Below are 19875 nucleotides of genomic sequence, written 5' to 3'. Positions count from 1 at the left end.
AGTGGGCAAATGCATGGCGGATGCAGTATAATGTGGATAAATGTGAGGTTATCCACTTTGGTGGCAAAAACAGGAAAGCAGATTATCTGAATGGCTATAAATTGAGAGAGGAATGTGCAACAAGACCTGGATGTTCTCGTACACCAGTCACTGAAGGTAAGCATGCAGGTGGTAAAGAAGGCAAATGGTATGTTGACCTTCATAGTGAGAGGATTCGAGTACAGGAGCAGGGATATCTTGCTGCAATTGTACAGGGCCTTGGTGAGACCGCACCTGGAATATTGTGTGCCATTTTGGTCTCCTTATCTGAGGAAGGATGTACTTGCTATTGAGGGAGTACAGTGAAGGTTTACCCGACTGATTCCTGGGATGGCAGGACTGACATATGAGGAGAGATTGAGCCGGTTAGGATTATATTCACTGGAGTTCAGAAGAATAAGGGAGGATCTCCTAGAAACCTATAAAATTCTAATAGGACTAGACAAGGTAGATGCAGCAAGGATGTTCCCAATGGTGGGGGAGTCCAGAATCAGGGGTCACAGTCTGAGGATACGGGGTAGACCATTTAGGACTGCGATGAGGAGAAATTTCTTCACCCAGAGAGTAGTCAATCTGTGGAATTCATTACCACAGAAAGTAGTTGAGGCCAAAACATTGTATGTTTTCAAGAAGGAGTTAGATATAGCTCTTGGGGCGAAAGGGATCAAAGGGTATGGGGAGAAAGCGGGAGCAGGCTATTGAGTTGGATGATCAGCCATGACCATAATGAATGGCGGAGCAGGCTTGAAAGGCCGAATGGCCTTCTCCTGCTCCTAGTTTCTATGTTTCTATGTTAACAGCTGCAGAAATCATTCTGTCTATCATGGTAAAAAGCTGGGGTGGCAGAGGATGGTGCAGCATTTTGGAAGGAATCTGGGATGCCTCTTTACCTTGGGCCTCATAATTTTTCTGTCACTGCTGCACCAAATCTGGGCTGTGCCTCAGCTGGCATTATTGAGTAAATGGCCAGACACTGGGGGCTAGGATGGGGGGCTGTGGAACCAGACTCTTGTCCTGAAGGAGCTCTGGTGGTTGGGTTTTGAAGGAGTGAGAGATTCAAGGACATGGAGGAGGTGGCGGCTGTGCCTGTAGCTGCCAGTGGAGCTTGGATGTTAGTGAAGGGCAAGGAGAGGCATTGCTACTATGAGATCCCTCAGGTTGGGAGAAATTGGATGGTAACTTTGCTATTGGTAATCTACTTTTTTCACAGGAAGTGGGCATCGCTGGCTAGGCCAGCATTTATTGCCCATCCCTAATTGCCCTTGAGAAGGTGGTGGCGAGCTGCCTTCTTGAACCACTGCAGTGCATGTGGTGTAGGTACACTCATAGTGCTGTTAGGGAGGGAGTTCTAGGATTTTGACCCAACGACAGTGAAGGAATGGCGATATATTTCCAAGTCAGGATGGTGTGTGGCTTGGAGGGGAATTTCCAGGTGGTGGTGATCCCATGCACCTGCTCCTCTTGCCCTTCTAGATGGTAACGGTTGTGGCTTTGGAAGTTGCTGTCTAAGGAGTCTTGGTGAGTTCCTATCAGTGCATCTTGTAGATGGTACATACTACTGCAACTGTGTGTTGGTGGTGAAGGAAGTGAATCTTTGTGGATGGGGTGCCAATCAAGTGGGCTGCTTTGACCTGGATGGTGTTGAGCTTTGTGAATGTTGTTGGAGCTGTACTCATTAGGCAAGTGGAAAGTATTCCATCGCACTCCTGACTTGTGCCTTGTAGATGGTGGACAGGCTTTGGGGAGTCAGGAGGTGAGTTCCACAGGATTCCTAGCCTCTGACCTGCTCTTGTAGCCACAGTATTTATATGACTAGTCCAGTTCAGTTTCTGGTCAATGGAAGTTGTAGATGGCATGGACTAGTGAGATATCTGGAAATGGATAACACAAGTTATTTAATACTTGTAGACAACTATAGAGTTCGAAGATGACACAAATGTAGATAATTGAACAATGACGATAGTTTATTCTGAAAAAAACATTTGTAATGTTATTGAATCACTGCATTATTGAAGAGACAATTGAAAGAATATTTTCAGTAGTGAATAATGCAATGTAGTTTCTGAACTTTTCATCATAATGATAAATTTCTAGCAGTATCTGTGCTGCCCATGTAGGTGATGTGGCTACTGTGAAAGGTGGGAAGGTTAACCAACCACAATCAGCTGAAGAGGCAACTGAAGCAACAGAAGCAACAGAAAACGGTGCAAGTGATGTGGAACCAGCATTGGCGCGACCTAGTGCCTACACAGAGCATGTATTCACCGACCCAGCACAGACAGAAGATAAAACTCAGCTCAGGTAAAGAAAACGGATGTGGATATGACTAATATATTATATGGTAAAGAGATCCGTGGTAAATGGCTAACATTGACATAGAATGAAAAGAGTCATTTGTAGGGGGAAAAGTTGCGTAGCTATGGTGTTCATGCTATGGTAAAGGCGATCAGTAAAATGAAAAGATTAACATACTGCGCTGAGGTAAGTGACATGGTGATTCTATGTTTTGGCCTCTTAAAAGGAGTGATATTAAGCTGCCTGTTATACAACTCTCCCGATTTTTATATCCATGTATAATGGGCAGCTAAATTGATATCACTCATTTTTGTTGACCATTCAAAATCAGAATTACCCCTGTTGTGTTTAAAATTTCCCGTGAATTTATTGCAAATTGTTCCTTGATTATATAATCATAGGAAGTTTGCAGCACAGAAAGAGGCCACTTGGCCCATCGTGTCTGTGCCGGCCGAAAAATGAGCCACCCAGCCCAATCCCACTGGTTGGTCCATAGCCCTGCAGGTTTGTAGTGCAATGGTACCACAAAGGAGTTTCATCAGAGGAGAATCTAATTGAATGCGGATTACTGACAGTATTAGGAGCTGGAGAAAGCTGCAACTTCAGGATCTGTCCTGTAATCAATCAGCTTGAAACACTGAACCCTCATTATTGATTAAAGTGTGATATAGGGATTGTTCAGTCCATCGGTGGTGTTACATTATCAGCCATTTTAGGTTAGAGGCCTAACCTGAGACCCGTGGTATGTACCAAAAATAGAATACTTCGACTGATTTCTGTGGTTGAGTTAGAGTGAATGTTTTGGATGCGTTTTGTCATCCCCAGGGCAGGGGACTCCATAATCTAAGGATATTGTTCTTGAGCCTCAGGAACTTAGCACTTAGCTCATTGTGCCCAGTAAAATGCTCAGTGCCAGCTTCCACATATGCCAGATATGTAGATCCCCACGGTGCGGTCTGTCCAGACTTTTTGCCTTGAAGACAGAATTTCTTACCCCAGAATTTGTTGATTGACTCCCTTCTATATAGATTGATTGGGGTTGAGGGAAGGGCAATTCTGCCTTCCTGTAGATGGTCTGCTGGTGTGGGACAAGCGGCTGCCAAAGGTTGTTTTAGATGTGTTTGCGCTCAGCTGCACCAGACAAGCAAGATGCCTTCCATCTGATGGGATCAGTGGGCACACTCTTAGTGTAACCACTGGAATCACTGCCCATGAAATTAGTGCCTACAGCACTGAATCTCAGCACTTAATTGCTTAAGGCTCCAGTTTCTATTGATATGTGAAGCCCGTCTCTTTAGTACTTGTAAACTTGAGAATGGTAAATTAATGCTCACATTTTCACTTCAAATGGCTATTATTCTGCAAACAGAAATGTACAATTTTGTACAATTACACGGGAGGTAAATTAGGGGGAGAATTTTCTCCTGGTCAGGCATGCCGTTTGGGAACTGGCGTGGGCGGGTGTGGAGCCGATCACCGCCCATGATCGGCTGCATGCCGCCATTTTACGAGGGCGGGCTAATTAAGGCCCACCCAGTGTGATGCATACCCGGTAGCACTCAGCACTACCTGTATGGGCGGGGGGAGGAGGGAGAGTTGGAGCCCACACTCTTTCACGCATGTGCGCGAAAGAGCGCAGAAATCTCCCTGAGGCAAGGAGCTGCCTCAGGGCGATTAATTTCATAATGAGAATTTTAAATAAAGAAGGTAAAAAATCATTTACATATGTCCCCTCATGTGACACCGTCACACGAGCTGGGGCATGTTTTTGAACTTTTCGAAAAATATTTATTAATGTAATAAACCCTTCATGAAACCTCATCCCACCTCTGGATGAGGTTTCATGAAAAATACGAAGGCCGCTTGGACTCTTCGCCTGCCCGCCATCCTTAAGGTTGGATGGGCAGCCCTGTCAATATCTTTAATTGGTTTATTAATGGCCTTAACAGGCCTTTGACAGGTCGGTGGGCGCACAGCTGACTCTGGTGCATGCCTGCCGATCGAAAGATCGGAATGACGCGCGGTGATGTCGGGACGCGCGCCTGACATCACTGCGCGTCATTTTACGTGTCGGTGTGCAGAGGCACACCAAACAGAAAATTCTGCCCTAGGAAACAAAGGGTTTTCACTTTTAAGAGTCTCACTATATCATGAGGTAATTATAAATGGATCATGTTGTATATCTTTGGAATGAAGAGGTTTTGCTGTTTAATAAAACATTAAACAAATTCAAAATGACCTTGTTTGGCAATAACTGGATGGAATACTTTGGAATCATGTGACACGTCTTCTACATTGTGATTGGGTAACCCAATAGCAGATGTTTGCAGGTCTAACCAAAGTGTGTAAGCATTTTTGTCATGTTACAATTCACGCAGAGACCAATAGTTTCTGAAAAAGAGAGAATCTCCACGACCCCAACAGAAAGAAAATGGTTGGACAAGAGTTCACTTTTTTTTCCCTGTAACAAACCAACTTAAAACCAACATAATTCAATCATTAATTAACAGGTGAAGGATATTTCAAGTGAAAAGGTAAATTTTGCTTTAAATATTTGATACAACAAAGATACACCTCACGTTGTTACCAGCACTTGCATTACTTCCAGCACAAATGTAGGACCATGCACAATCTCTCAAGCTTTCCAACTCAGACTTTGATTTGTAGGATTTCTCACTTCCAATCCAACCATTTCGGTTCTTGAGTTGGATTCACCAGCAGCCACATGGCATCTGAATTCCCTGGTTATGGTTACCAGCAACAAAGTGCATGCCAATGAACTGTCTCTCACCTGGGGTCATGATAGTCCTGATGGCACAGAATCCCCAGAGACTCCCATCTCTGAACCCTTTAAATAGTCTGGTCTGGCACTACTTCAAAAGCAGGAAAGGGTATTATCTTTTCCACAATCCCTCACTCTTCCTGTCTTCCGTGTTCTAGTCCTTTCCAGCTGTATAACATACACTGTTACACAGTCTCTGTTGTTTCAACACCAGGATCTGTTCAAAGACTGCCAAACATAAAACCCATCCATTTGGAGAGAGTCTTGTCTGTTTTTTCATTGTACGAATTCCCAATTTTCTCAACTGCCAATCAGAAAACATGGACTGAAAACCGAACTCCATGCAGTTAGCATTCTATTTACCCTTCTTAGCTGTTCAGCCCCATGGCAACCCCAGGTCACATGAGCATTTCTTAGAACCTAATTGTGCCATAATCAGGAAGCCAATTCTCTTTCAAAATATTCCCCAGCACATTTTGTTCTTGAGTGGAGATCCCAGAAAAAGAAAACACATGCTTCCCAAAGCACTTGGATCATCACAGTAACCAGGGGTATTTCAGGCACATGATACACCTTAGAGCACTGATAAGCCCTGGTTATAATTGATGAGGTGAATATCATGGTATCATATGTTTCTTTGTGGTCTAAACATCAGCTATTGCTTGGTAAACATTTTCTTTCTCCTGTCCTGCAGTGTGTTCCATTTTCCAGTCATAATAGTTCCATTGGTTCTGTTAGTGTCACAATTCGAGACAGGAACTGCGCTTCCTTTCTGATATTCCTTATTTAGGGAACATACACCCATTGACATCATAGCTGGTAAGGCCAGGATCTCGTGCTCTGTACACTCACAAGTATGAGCAATAAACATTGGGCTGGATTTTGGCTTCACTGATAGAGCAGCAATCTGGAGGGAGAGGTCTCGCACCCTTTCTAGAACCTGCCTGATTTTAATTTGTATTGAATTCAAAGTTATTAACCTATATAATCAGGGTGTACTTATACATATTACCTAGTGGGTGTAATGAATTTAAAGTCTGTGATGGTGCATGCTTTAGCACACTGTCTACCTGCACATCCTGCCAGTCAATAAATAAACCTCAAGGCTTTTTATTCATTACTGAATGTATTACATCTGCTGAAAGGTTGTCAGGTTAGTAGCTACAATGAGCTGTGAGGAAGCAGTCATGTAAAATTGTACAGCATGTCACTTCAAGATCATTGTGAAGTGATGTTTACAAGGAAAATGTCTGATGTAGAGACAGACTTAAAAACGCCTCTGTCCAATTAGGCTGAGGTATAAACGGCTGCTCTGAATTTGCAGCCAGGAATAAGATGCTTATCCCATTGTGTCAGTGCAGTTGCTCACTAATTAAACCCCTATCTCAGATCTCTTGAGCACATTTCATGTCTAAATCTGGGTTTTGGCCAACAGACTGACTTATTTTATTGAACCATTTGTGGAAGATGTAAAAAAACCCTTTGCGTTGAATGGAATTCTGTACACTGCACCTCTCCCTTTTAACAGTTCTTGTATATTTGTGTCTCCAGTTATCCACGTGAAACCTAAATGTGTAATGTGAGAACTGCTGCCTTTTCCTTTCAGGGAAAATGGACAAGTCAAGGAGGAACAGAGTGCAGGCCAGCCAGCACAGGAAGCAAACATTCGCACCAACGGGTCAATCACAAGCGCTGCCCCTACTATGTGGCTAGGGGCACAAAATGGCTGGTAAGTCAGGATTGTGTAGCTACCTTAGACAGCGCCCAGGTTAATCGTCCCATTGAGGAGAGTCTAAAGAACAGAAAAGCCTTCAATCACCAAGCCATGAGGATGGTCAACAAAATAAGTGGAAACAGTGCAGATGCGGGTTCGGCTAAGCTATATTGACAGTGTTATATTGGGAAGCTGAGGCTGGCTCTACTTTATCTGTAAGTAGGGCTCCGTTAGTGTAGAATTGTTAATTTTTGGTGGCCGGTTTGGCCCCTTTAAATCCACCTATTGTTGCCATTGCATTTAAGGGATTCTCTATTAAGTGTGGATGTTCCACCTCTCTTTCCGTAGCATGTGATGTTTAAAGATCAACATTACAGTGATTTAAGCAAAATACTGCAGATGCTGGAAATCTGAAATAAAAACGCAAAATGCTGGAGAAACTCATGGACACAAGACCAGGGGTATTTCGGGCACATGGCACACCGTAGCCATGTCCATGACATCTTTGTCAACCTCTTCTTAGCCCCACCTATCCCTGACCTATCTTGTCTCACTTGCCCCACCCCATCTTAAACAGTATAAAATCCATCACATTTCTACTTCTCTTTAGAGAAGAAGTCGTATAGATTCAAAACGTTAAACTCTATTTCTCTCTCCACAGATGCTGCCAGACCTGCTGAGTTTTTCCAGGATTGTTTTTATTACAGTGATTAAGATGTTTTCCTAATGACCAACTGTCCAGAGTGGAGATGGCATCTTTTTTTTTCATTCATTGCTGAGATGTGGGCGTCGTTGGCTAGGCCAGCATTTATTGCCCATCCCTAATTGCCCTTGAGAAGGTGGGGGTGAGCTGCCTCCTTGAACCGCTGCAGTCCATGTGGTGCAGGTACACCCACAGCGCTGTTAGGGAGGAAGTTCAGGATTTTGACCCAGCGACAGTGAAGGAACGGCGACATATTTCCAAGTCAGATGTGTCGGCTCTGTTGATCATGGGCTAGGTTCTTTGACTTTGGGGCAATGGGTTGACATTAATAATGTGAGGGAACCAAACAGATACATTTTAAGTTATCAAAATGACCTAATAACTCTGGACTAACTGATTGAAGTCTCCCATTTTCCCCCTTTGGCAGAAGCATGTCTCCAGATCGGGATGGAACTTTTGCCCACTAGGGAGATATGCTCCTGTCTCGGACCAGCTCTTCAGATTTTATAGTCGAGCTTCCTGGTCTGAAAAAGCACAGGAGCTCGATCAGCATCTGTGCTGCCTGCAGACACTGAGGTTTGAAAAGAAAAGGCTTCCTTTTTGGCCTGTGCTGGGTGAGGCTGCCTGAAGTGCAACACAGTCCCTCGCATACAAAATTATCCACCACCAGGAGAATGCTAGATGCCCGGGCTTAACATGTAATACCTGCATCCAGGATCTGAACCAGGCAATTCATGGGAACTATGTTTTGAAGATTTGTAATGCCTTTTTACAAAGCCTGTCCCCAAATGGGCCCTCTGCTACTGGGTCCAGGGAACAGTAAATGAGGGAGGAGCTAGAGATGTCAAAGAAGAGCACATTTTCAGGCCATTTGCCAGTTAGTCTCCCTCATGATGTATGGGCGGAAAAAGAAAGAACTTGCATTTATAATAGCACCTTTCATGAGCTCAGGACATCCCAAAGAGCTTTACAGCCAATTAAGCACTCTTAAAGCGTAGTCACTGTTGTAATGTAGGAAACATGGCAGCCAATTTATGCACAGTAAGCTCCCACAAACAGCAATGAGATAATGACCAGATAATTTGTTTTTTGTGATGTTGATCGAGGGATAAATATTGGCCAGGACACCAGGAGAACTCCCCCACTGCTCTTCGAATAGTGCCCTGGGATTTTCCACATCCATTTGTGAGGTCAAATGGGGTCCTGTTCTTAAATCGCATCTGAAAGCCAATACCTCTGACAGTGCAGCAGTCCCTCAGCACAGCACTGAAGGTGTCAGCCTAGATTATGTGCTTGAGCTCACCACCACCTTCTCAAGGGCAGCTAGGGATGGGCAATAAATGCTGGCCCAACCATCGAAGCCCACATCCCATGAATGAATGAATAAAAAAAAATGTTTCTGGAATGGAAATTGAACCCACAGCCTTCTGAATCAGAACTACCCAACCATCTTCAACTGCTTCATCAATGACCTTCCTTCCATCATAAGGTCAGAAGTGGGGATGTTCACTGATGATTGCACAATGCTCAGCACCATTCGCGACTCCTCGGATACTGAAGCAGTCCATGTCCAAATGCAGCAAGACCTGGACAATATCCAGGCTTGGACTGACAAGTGGCAAGTTACATTCGGGCCACACAAGTGCCAGGCAATGACCATCTCCAACAAGAGAGAATCTAACCATCTCCCCATGATGTTCAATGGCATTACCATCACTGAATCCCCCACTATCAACATCCTGGGGTTACCATTGACCAGAAACTGGACTGGACTAGCCATATAAACACTGGCTACAAGAGCAGGTCAGAGGCTAGGAGTCCTGTGATGGGCAGCTCACCTCCTGATTTCTCCAAACCTTGTCCACCACCTACAAGGCACAAGTCAGGAAAGTGATGGAATACTCCCCACTTGCCTGGATGAGTGCAGCTCCAACAACACTCAAGAAGCTCGACACCATCCAGGACAAAGTAGCCCGCTTGATTGGCACCACATCCACATTCACTCCCTCCACCACCAACGCACAGTGGCAGCAGTGTGTATCATCTACAAGATGCACTGCAGGAATTCACCAAGGCTCCTTAGACAGCACCTTCCGAACCCACGACCAGTACCACACCTAGAAGGACAAGGGCAGTAGATAGATGGGAACACCGCCACCTGGAAGTTCCCCTCAATGTCACTCAATATCCTGACTTGGAAATATATTGCTGTTCCTTCACTGTCGCTGGGTCAAAATTCTGGAACTCCCTAACAACACTGTGGGTGTACCTACACCACAGGGACTGCATTGGCTCAAGAAAGCAGCTCACCACCACCTTCTCAAGGGCAACTAGGGATGGGCAATAAATGCTGGCCCAGCCAGAGAAACCCACATCCCATGAATGAATAAAAAAGCCAAATTATCTTTAGTATTTTTGGGACCAATTGGAAGCCATCCAGAGGTGAAAGGTCAGTCTTCTGAGACATTAAACCATCTGTTTTTCCATTGGCAAGAGGAGACTGTTACCTTCTGATCAGAACTGAGCCTAGGTCCCAGTGGTGTTAAGTCAGTATCTTCACACTTTGATATCCAGTTACAAACAAACAAAATGTAAAATTTGCACCATGTCCTGTACACTGGCCTTGAATTCATCTTTTACATAATTTCTAGGTCAAACAGAACAAACTAGTTTGGCATGAACTTTTAATCTATGATTTATCATCAACCTGAAATCAAGCTGTTGTCTTACTGTGTTATCAGCCTAATATATTGCTCGGTTTTCAGTCTGATTGTTTTGGTGTATATGATTTTATGAGATATAATCTGTGTGCATTGCTTCTCTTGCTAGCCTTTATGTACACTCTGCCGTATCCAACTGGAAGAAGTGCCTGCACACCATCAAACTGAAGGATGCTGTCCTCAGCATTGTGTAAGTTGTTACCTTGAGCAGGTTGGTTTAGGCAATGACCTGGATTGATCATTCTCTCCTCTTCTCTTCCTCACATCCAAGTCTGCCAGTGCTAGCAATGCCCAGTTAGTAATTTTTAGGTGGGTAGGAAGACCTGGATGGTAAAATCTTTTGTTTGTCATTAGGCCGTGAACTTCATGTTTGGGGCTGAGAAAGAGACTGGCTCAATGGGGAGCACGTAGACCTTTGAACTGGTTCAATGGGGAGCACGTAGACCTTTGAACTGGTTCAATAGGGAGCATGTAGACCTTTGACTTGTCTGTCCTCACCAAATGCAGTGTCTTAGTAAAGAATGAGGCTTTATTTACTGGTATGACTGTGTTATCAGTATAGGATAACTAACCTCTAATACCACCAGATTTTAGAAAGAATCTGAATATTTTTAAACTTCACTGTGTACCTCAGAATCTCAAACACTTCACAAAAAATGTTCCATCGCTTTACTAACCTGCACCTCTCCCTACCCACCCAGGGACGAGTTCAGGATACGAGATTGCCTAAATCAATCAAGAGCATCCAGTGAGCAATAAAAAAAAACTCCTAGTTCTGGAATCCAGTGGTTGCCCAGTGGCGTTCCATTAGGCTTTGTTGCCTAGATCTGACACCCCATTCACTGAAAATAAACATCCTTCTAGATGTTTTTAACGTGGGGTGTTTCTTTTTTAAATTAACAATTACTTAAAACTTGGAGCTAGTGCTACCTGGCTGCTGGCTACTGGACACATTCCTCAGACCTAAGCAGGAAGCTACTCGTGATCCTATCCAGGAGCTTGCAGCTGACCTCTGGGTGAGGAGCTGGGATGGGTGGTTTGACTAATATGTAATTACTCTGGGATTACTGTGCTGCAGTGAGTTTCTGTTCTCTGAAGGATATTGTCCTTTTGAGGGTTACTGTACAGATTAATGATCTTCCCATATATGTTTGCAGACATGTGAAAGGACGTGTTTTGGTGGCGTTAAATGATGGAACATTGGCTATATTCCATAGAGCTGAAGGTTAGTACGTTTAAAATTAATGCAGTTGTTGAACAGATAGTTGTAAAATTCCTATCCTGTTCTGCCTTTGTCTATTGCTGTATGTTACGAGTGGGATGGGAGGAGTGCGCAGTTTATCTAGCCCCACTACTCCACAGGTTGTACCGTTAGTGTAAATGTTTAATTAGCTTACCAAAATGGCCAATTATTTACCTTCACTACTGTTACCCAGAATAAAAGAGACTTTAACCAGGCTTCTTTCAATAAAGTCAGAATGATTCATTTACTGTGAACAAGCTGCAAGAACTGGTTAACACACAATTTGTAATCTGGAAGTGTAACTATCTATCCCTTTTAAAATTCGCATGCACAAGGATAGGGCAAACGAATGGGGTCACTGCGGAGATGGGCAGTTGAAGCAAAAACTTTATAAAAAGGATAAAGTTCGCAGGGTTTTGATGCTGTCGTTCTGGTGCTCCCTTGTGTGAGGACGGGTCGCTAGTCTCAGTAGATGTCTGGAGGCTCTCAGCAAAGGAGCTCCCGCGTGGAGGAGAGTGGAGCCGGATCAATCTCCTCGTCTCAGCCTCTTGGGTTTCCAAATACAGACGTGTTCCCCTGAGATGAGGATTCCTAGCTGGATACTGTTAACCACACTGTATTTCAAGCAAGGCAAGGAGAGCGCGAGCTGGGCAGCTTTTCCCCTTCTCAGTTCATTCCTAACTGAGTTCAAAACATAAAGCTCCTCTGAAAGGTGATTTCCAGTAAATCACCAGGCCTTTGCCTTTAAAACAGTTTTTTTTTCCATCAATTAAAGTTATTGTAGTTCTAATAAACAAACAGCTCTCTCCCGTCAGGGGCCATGTTGGTCAGGTGAATTCTTGGGAAAGGCATGCTTGCTCACAATCCAAAAGATCCAAGTTAATTCCCAAGTGTCCAAATAATGCAGTCTCCTTCCAAATTTTAAAAGAAAACATAGTTCTTGAAGATATGCTTCTTACATGCCTCCACCCTTAAGAAATGAAACACCATTTCCAAATGCGTTTCATTACAGTGTACAGGAAAAGAAATAGACAATATATATAAAACAAAATTCACACATGCAGTCACTCAGTCATTCACGCCTTATACAGAGTCTGTACAGTTTTCTCTGATTTTCCTGATTTCCAGCTAATTCAACAAAAATTACATTCTTGATAATATCCTTCCAGCAATTTGAACAATCTTTTAAGTTGTAAGATTGTATTCGCAAGCTGCATTGAACCATGTACTAATACTCTGGATGTAAGTTATACGTGGGTTATTCAAAGGGAAATGGTTTGTGCATTTGATGAAATTCCTATACTTGGAATTTATTTATTTCAAATGGGGTTAATAACCATACAATAGTGAATGCAGGAGTTTTATCCAAATGTACTAAGAATTACTTAACAGTAGTTTGCAGTATGATTTCTACTCTGTATAGGGTAAATTTCCATCTTGAGTGCTCCTGGAAAGAACTTAATATGCCAGACATTTCCATTGAAGTTTAGCTACAAAGAGCTGAATGATGTTGTGCTTTCCTTCAGAGCAAATGAGTAGAAAGTAGTGACTCTTGTGCCTCCTGATTTGTTATGGTATTTGCTTCTTTAATTCCGTCATTGTTCAGAAAGGACTAAAAACCAGTCTTTTTCACATAAGTTGAGCTAGCTGAACTTTTGCGACAATTAGTTGATTTTCGAGTTGTACGACGACTGAAACTGGTGTCGAGGGGGTGGGGCCAAGCCACTGAATTTCTTGGGATATGTTCAAATATGCGTTTGGCGTTTTGTATGTAACATTAGAAACTTATTTAAATTAATTTGGTTCCGATCACTTTTTAAAAGGTATTTAATAGTCTTTTCTTTATCAAATCAAGATGTCTGTAGCCTATGAAGAGAAATGGTTAGACTAGATAGACGCTGGAAAAAGTGAAGAAGGGAAAAGTACTGCTATATTACTTTAGGCATAACTGTTATAGGCTATTTTCTAATGCATGAAGAGCTAGCTGTGTTTCAAATTCATTGGTTGTTTTGCTGTTTAACAAATTGATTTTGCAAATCAAGCACATGTAAAGTTCTAGCGTATTGGGGATCTTCTGAAGACAAAGATGAGCATGTGAAAGCACAGGATTAAACAATGGCTGAACTAAACTGGAGGATTCTTTGTTCATTTCCTGGGCACACTATGAATTTATGTAGCCATCTGGACAAGTGGAAACATTGTCACGCTAGTTCTCCCTTCAAGAGTAGTCTCTTTTGATTCCTCCACTTCTGCTAAATTATCAGACCTCCTAGATCACGGCCAGTACTGGATAAGAAGAAATTTTGTCCAGGTAAATATTGTTTCCGGTCCTTGCTCCAAACTCCATTCCCTAACTACCGACTCCATCCTCTCCCTGGCAGCATTCGGAGATTAAGCCAGTCTGTTTGCAATCTTGGTGTCACATTTGATCCCAAGATGAGCTTCCAACCTTATTTGTGTCATCACTAAGACCGCCTATTTCCATGTTCATAACATCGCCTCTGATTCAGCATATCTACTGCTGAAACCCTCATCTGTGCCTTCGCTACCACTTGATTATTCTAATGGGCTTCTGGCTGGTCTTCTGCAAACTTGAGGTCATCCAAAACTCTGCTATCTGTGTCTTAACTTGCAGCAAGTCCCATTCCTCTATCACCCCCCCCTGTGCTTGTTGACCTACCCTGGCTCTGGGTTATGCAGCGTCTTGATTTTAAAATTCTCATCATTGCTTTCAAATCCCGCCATGTCCTTGTCTCTCCCTGTCTCTGTAACCTCCTCCAACCCCACAACCCACCAAGATATCTACGCTCCTCTAATTCTGGTGCCTTTTGCATCCCCAATTAAAATTGCTCCACCATTGGTGACCGTGTTTTCAGTTGCCTGGGTCTCGAGCTCTGGAATTCCCTCCCTACACCTCAGGTTTTAAGACCTTCCTTAAAACATAGCTCTTTGACCAAGCTTTGGGACATCTGACCTAATATCTCCTTGTAGCTTGGCGTCATACTTGTTTTCTATTGCTCCTGTGAAGCACCTTGGGACCTTCCATTACATTAAAGGCACTATTATTATTAGTTGTTATTGTCTGAAACATGGAAGCTAAAAAGTCTAGGTAACAAAGCTCCAAATATGTAACCAGAAGGTTTTGTTTGGTGAGATGTGTTACTGGCTTTTATCACCAGTATCTTGTTGTGAAAAGAGCAGTCAGTCTGAAATATTTCAAAATATTGTCAGTTGGAGATATTCCAGGGCAGAAAATATGCAGGTGTTGGACTCGGGTGCAAGTACCGAGATTGAACTGCCTCTGCCGCTGGTATTTCTAAGGCCAGAGGATGGTTCCTTTGTTTAAATAACCCTGGAGCCACCTATTCCATTATCTGCATTTTTGACTGATGGAGGAAGGCTGCAAAATGCAGAAGAGGCTTCCCATTAGCTGAGTGGAGGATGTGGACCCCCTCCCCTCCACACACACACACACACACACACACACACCCCCCCCCCCCACCCCACCCCAACCACCAGAAACAATGTGACCTATTGGCCCATTTAATAAGGAAAAATGGACAATTTTCAAAATCTTCAAGGCTCCAGACTTGTGTCCTAGGCCTGAATCCCCATGTGGGTCCCAATAGCCCCTGCTTTATGCCTCCTATCAGGGCATATCAACCTCTTTTCGTCTGGTCAAGTATAAGAAGCCTGGGAATTTCCTCCCTTTGGCCATGACCCATTTAAGAATTAACCTTGTCTGGGGTGTAAACTCTACACCAGCACCCATAGAAACTGGCAGAGAAGGGCAAGATGTGGCATATATAAACACTGACCTAGTTTCTCGATCTGCTATACTTCTAGGAGACCTATGGCAGGAGTGTGCTGGAAGGGCTGTGAATCTTCAGCCACTCACTGCTTGTGAGGATATGTCAATTAATCAAAGCTTAATATGTGGAAAGTGTACGAATTAACTGTTCTTGATAGAATCTTTTTGTAGTGGCCCTGGTCAAAAGAAAAATGTTTTGCTGAATTGATTATTTTATTTAGCTGAGAAAACATAAGAAATCGCATTGTGTTTATTGAATTCATCAGTGTACGTGATAAAAATAGTCAGGAATAACACTGAGATTAGTTACTGCAGAAGGGATTGGGGGCAGACCAATACACTTGTCACTGACAGTAATAGAACCAATATATTTCTGTCTGAGTAGATGGCCAATGGGACCTGAGTAATTACCACCTCATGGACCTGCGACGCCCAAACCACTCCATCCGTTGCATGGCTGTTGTGCATGACAAGGTCTGGTGCGGCTACAAGAACAAGATCCACGTCATTCAACCTAAAACAATGCAGATTGAGGTATGTGTTGGTAGACCTAAAGGCAGGAAATATGATGTCATACACAGCTACTAAAGACCTGCAGTTATGTATCCAGCAGTGACAGTGACCCACCCAGTGTTTACTTACATATTTTGACCTTTGGGCAAACATGCAGCATGAGTTTGGGAATCACTTAATACTTAGTTAATTTGCCTATGGGTGATTTATTAATTGGACAGTGGGTGGCTACTTTGGTTGGGTAAAGTAGTGTCCCATCATTGCTCATGTAGCACTGGGGTGAGCAGGCGCACTGGGAAAGGTTAGCAAGGGGAAAAACATTACTTTTTCTCAATCCAACGTCTTACAAAGTTATTGAATTGATAGATAGATAGATAGATTGAGCTGAAAAATATTGTGGGGATGGAGGGGGTGGTGGTGGTTGTGGTGGTGTGGGGTTGGGGCTGGTTGTGATGGTGGAACACACAGTAGCCCAAAAGGCCAGCTGCATAGAAAGCATTAATTTTCACGAAACGTGCAGAGCAGAAGGACAAAGACCATTTTTAAAAAAAAGCAGGACCAGTATATTCGAAGGTGGGCAATGAGGTAGCAGCTGCCATAGATTTGTTCTTATTAACAACACCAGTAATGGGGAAAGCAATGGAGTGGACATTAAACAGGAACGATTAAATATTTATTCTCCGGCTGTGTCTTTATCTTAGGATCAGTGGGCCAAAGGGGAGCATGATGAGAGGCCACCAGAAGGCCAGCACTAATATTTTTTTTTTAACAGTTATCTTAATTTTGGAGAACTAAAGAAAAGTAGGAACGGACAACAGGAAATGGATGCAGTCATAAGTATTTTTTTAAAATGCAGATGTGTAGTACAGAGAGTTTTCTCCCTTCTCAGCTGATTTTATGTAGAAGTATGTGCTGGTGAAATCTGAGTCTATGATATTAAGAAACACTTGGCTGAGAATTTAAGACTTTTTAGATGGAAAAGAATGTCTGTTTTGAACAGAATAGCTTCAATAATATGTTGCAGCAACAATTGAAATAAACAGGAAATTTTATATTTTAGCCCACATTTATATCACTGATTTTAATTTTTCCTCTTGCTTTCTGAATAAAATCATCTATCCCAATTCCTTATAGTCCTCCTATGCTTTGATTTCTCTCTCTTGCTGTGACCTACACAGAACCAATTATCCTGTGTAACTAGGGAAAATTTCTTTATTTAGTTTTGAATAACTAGAGTTAAAATGGTGGCTGTCTTTCACTGCCACATTTAAAATGGACAGAAGCATACTTGTCAGCAAGACACAAACCAGGTTGTATGATTTATAAGATAGTCCGTAGGCTTTGTTTCAGAGGTGATTCAAATTATATATTATCAAAACATTAAAAATTGTGAATTCAGGACTGTCAGTTGGTGTGAATTGGTCCCAGCTGAGCATTCCATTTGTCTTACTTTTTTGGGAGTGATTCACATTATATCCCCTTTTGTAACCTGATCTGTAACACTGGAACTCCTTGTAACCTGAAAGTCATCTTTGGCAAGTGTATTTTTTCAATGTTGGCAGATGAGGTGATGTTTCGTTTCAATTGTTAAACTGCTTTATTCCATAGTAAGGATTTACTTTGTTCAATTAATACTATTTATCTCTGTTTAATAACATAAAACGCATGAACGTGCCAGGCTATCTCACTTCAGTGGGTTGTATTGCTAGACTTTACACAACTCTTCTGCATTCTGGCCCCTAGCCCAAGCGGAACCAAATGGCCGTCTTTGCTGTAACAATTCTGTGATTCTGTAACCCCTTTGCCCTTGCAGTCCTCTATCCTTTCAACCTTTGTGCAGCACTTATATGCTTGTCTGCCTTCTGCTTTTATAGCTCCCTCTGTTTCTTTTTAAAAACCTGACTACACTGCAGTCCCTTGAGCAGAATCCACCAGCCGCGTTTCGCAGTGACTCCTGCTGAGATCAAATGAAGATTGTTACAGTCGTAGCAATGAATTTGCACAGTTACTGGATTGTCAAATTATCTTTCTTTGCCCATTGCTGGATCAGACACCCCATTTGAAACCAAAATTATACCTGTTAGTCACACTGTTCTGCAAATTTAACCCTTGGGAGCTAGGTTTAGCTCAGTAGTAGCATTTTTAACTAAAATGGCAGAGTTTGAAATCCATATGGTGTCTGAGGCTTGAGATAAGGGAACATGAGAAGAAATCACAAAATCACAATTGTTACACTGCTGAAGGAGGCCATTTGGCCCATTGTGCCTGCACCAGCTCTCCGAATGAGTAATTAATTTAGTGCCATCCTCCGCATAACCCTCCACATTCATCCATAGAACCATAGAACACTACAGCACAGAAAACAGGTCATTCGGCCGTTCTAGTCTGTGCCGAAATATTATTCCGCTAATCCCATTGACCTGCACCCAGTCCATAACCCACCAGACCTCTCCCATCCATGTATCTATCCAATTTATTCTTAGTGAGCCTGCATTTACCACGTCAGATGGCAGCTCGTTCCACACTCACACCACTCTCTGAGTGAAGAAGTTCCCCCTAATGTTCCCCCTAAACCTTTCCCCTTTCACCCTAAAGCCATGTTCTCTCGTGTTTATCTCTCCTAATCTAAGTGGAAAGAGCCTACTTGCATTTACTCTGTCTATACCCCTCATAATTTTGTAAATTTCTATCAAATCTTCCCTCATCCTTCTACGCTCCAAGGAATAAAGTCCTAACCTGTTTAATCTTTCCCTGTAACTCAACTCCTTAAGACCCGGCAACATCCTAGTGAATCTTCTCTGCACTCTCTCAATCTTACAGATATCCTTCCTGTAGTTAGGTGACCAGAACTGCACACAATACTCCAAAGTTGGCCTCACCAATGTCTTATACAACCTCACCATAACATCCCAACTCCTATACTCAATACTTTGATTTACGAAGGCCAGTATGCCAAAAGCTTTCTTTACAACCCTGTCTACCTGTGATGCCACTTTCAGGGAATTATGTATCTGAACTCCCAGATCCTTTTGTTCCTCCGCACTCCTCAGTGCCCTATCATTTACTGTGTATGTCCTACCTTGGTTTGTCCTTCCAAAATGCAACACCTCACACTTTTAAATTCCATCTGCCATTTTCCCAGTTGGTCCAGATCCCTCTGCAAGCTTTGAAAGCCTTCCTCGCTGTCCACAACGCCTCCAATCTTAGTGTCATCAGCAAACTTGCTGATCCAATTTACCACATTATCATCCAAATCATTGATACAGACAACAAACAACAATGGTCCCAGCACAGATCCCTGAGGCACACCACTAGTCACAGACCTCCAGTCTGAGAAGCAATCATCCACTACCACTCTCTGTCTTCTCCCCCACAGCCAATTTTGAATCCAGTTTACAACCTCTCCTTGGATCCCAAGTGTCTGAACCTTCTGAACTAACCTCCCATGTGGGACCTTGTCAAAGGCCTTACTAAAGTCCATGTAGACAACATCCACAGCCTTTCCTTCATCTACTTTCTTGGTAACCTCCTCGAAAAACTCTACAAGGCTCATTAATCACGACCTACCACGCACAAAGCCATGCTGACTATCCTTAATCAGCCCTTGGCTGTCCAAATAATTGTATATCCAATCTCTCAGAACACCTTCCAATAATTTACCTACTACTGACATCAGGCTCACTGACCTTTTTGAATAACAGTCTAATTCCTTTGTGAGTGCTTCGATTGAACCTGCCAGAGGGACTGTTCACTCTCTGTGTGAAAAAGATTTTTCTCATATCGCTTTTATCAATTACTTTAAATCTGTGCCCTCTTGTTCGCGATCCTTGCACTCCCTATCTACTCTGTCCAGACCCCCTCATGATTTTGAATACCTCTATCAAATCTCTGCTTAGCCTTTTTTTTATTTGTTCTTGGGATGTGGGCTAGACCAGGTAAGGAAGGACGTTAGTGAACCAGATGAACAACAATCAGTAATGTGGTCATCAACAGACTTTTTATTCCAGATTTTTATTGAATTCAAATTTCACCATCTGCCGTGCTGGGATTAGAAC

General features: G+C 42.9%; 1 protein-coding gene across 10 annotated transcripts in view; it reads left to right on the top strand.

Annotated features, from left to right (window-relative positions):
• Window positions 1–19875, top strand: part of mapk8ip3 (mitogen-activated protein kinase 8 interacting protein 3) — a 202757-nt gene that overhangs the window by 157064 nt on the left and 25818 nt on the right. For all 10 annotated transcript variants that reach the window (XM_078559079.1, XM_078559071.1, XM_078559076.1 and 7 more), the window contains 5 exons: window positions 2157–2340; window positions 6723–6845; window positions 10363–10443; window positions 11411–11478; window positions 15693–15841. In XM_078559079.1, coding sequence (XP_078415205.1) covers window positions 2157–2340; window positions 6723–6845; window positions 10363–10443; window positions 11411–11478; window positions 15693–15841 — 605 coding nt within the window. The remainder of the gene's footprint in view (window positions 1–2156; window positions 2341–6722; window positions 6846–10362; window positions 10444–11410; window positions 11479–15692; window positions 15842–19875) is intronic.

This window comes from Cetorhinus maximus, chromosome 15 (genome assembly GCF_964194155.1).
Source record: "Cetorhinus maximus chromosome 15, sCetMax3.hap1.1, whole genome shotgun sequence".
Taxonomy (NCBI): Eukaryota; Metazoa; Chordata; class Chondrichthyes; order Lamniformes; family Cetorhinidae; genus Cetorhinus; species Cetorhinus maximus.
The sequence above is the reverse complement of the archived record's forward strand: the minus strand, read 5'-3'. Positions and strand labels throughout refer to the sequence as shown.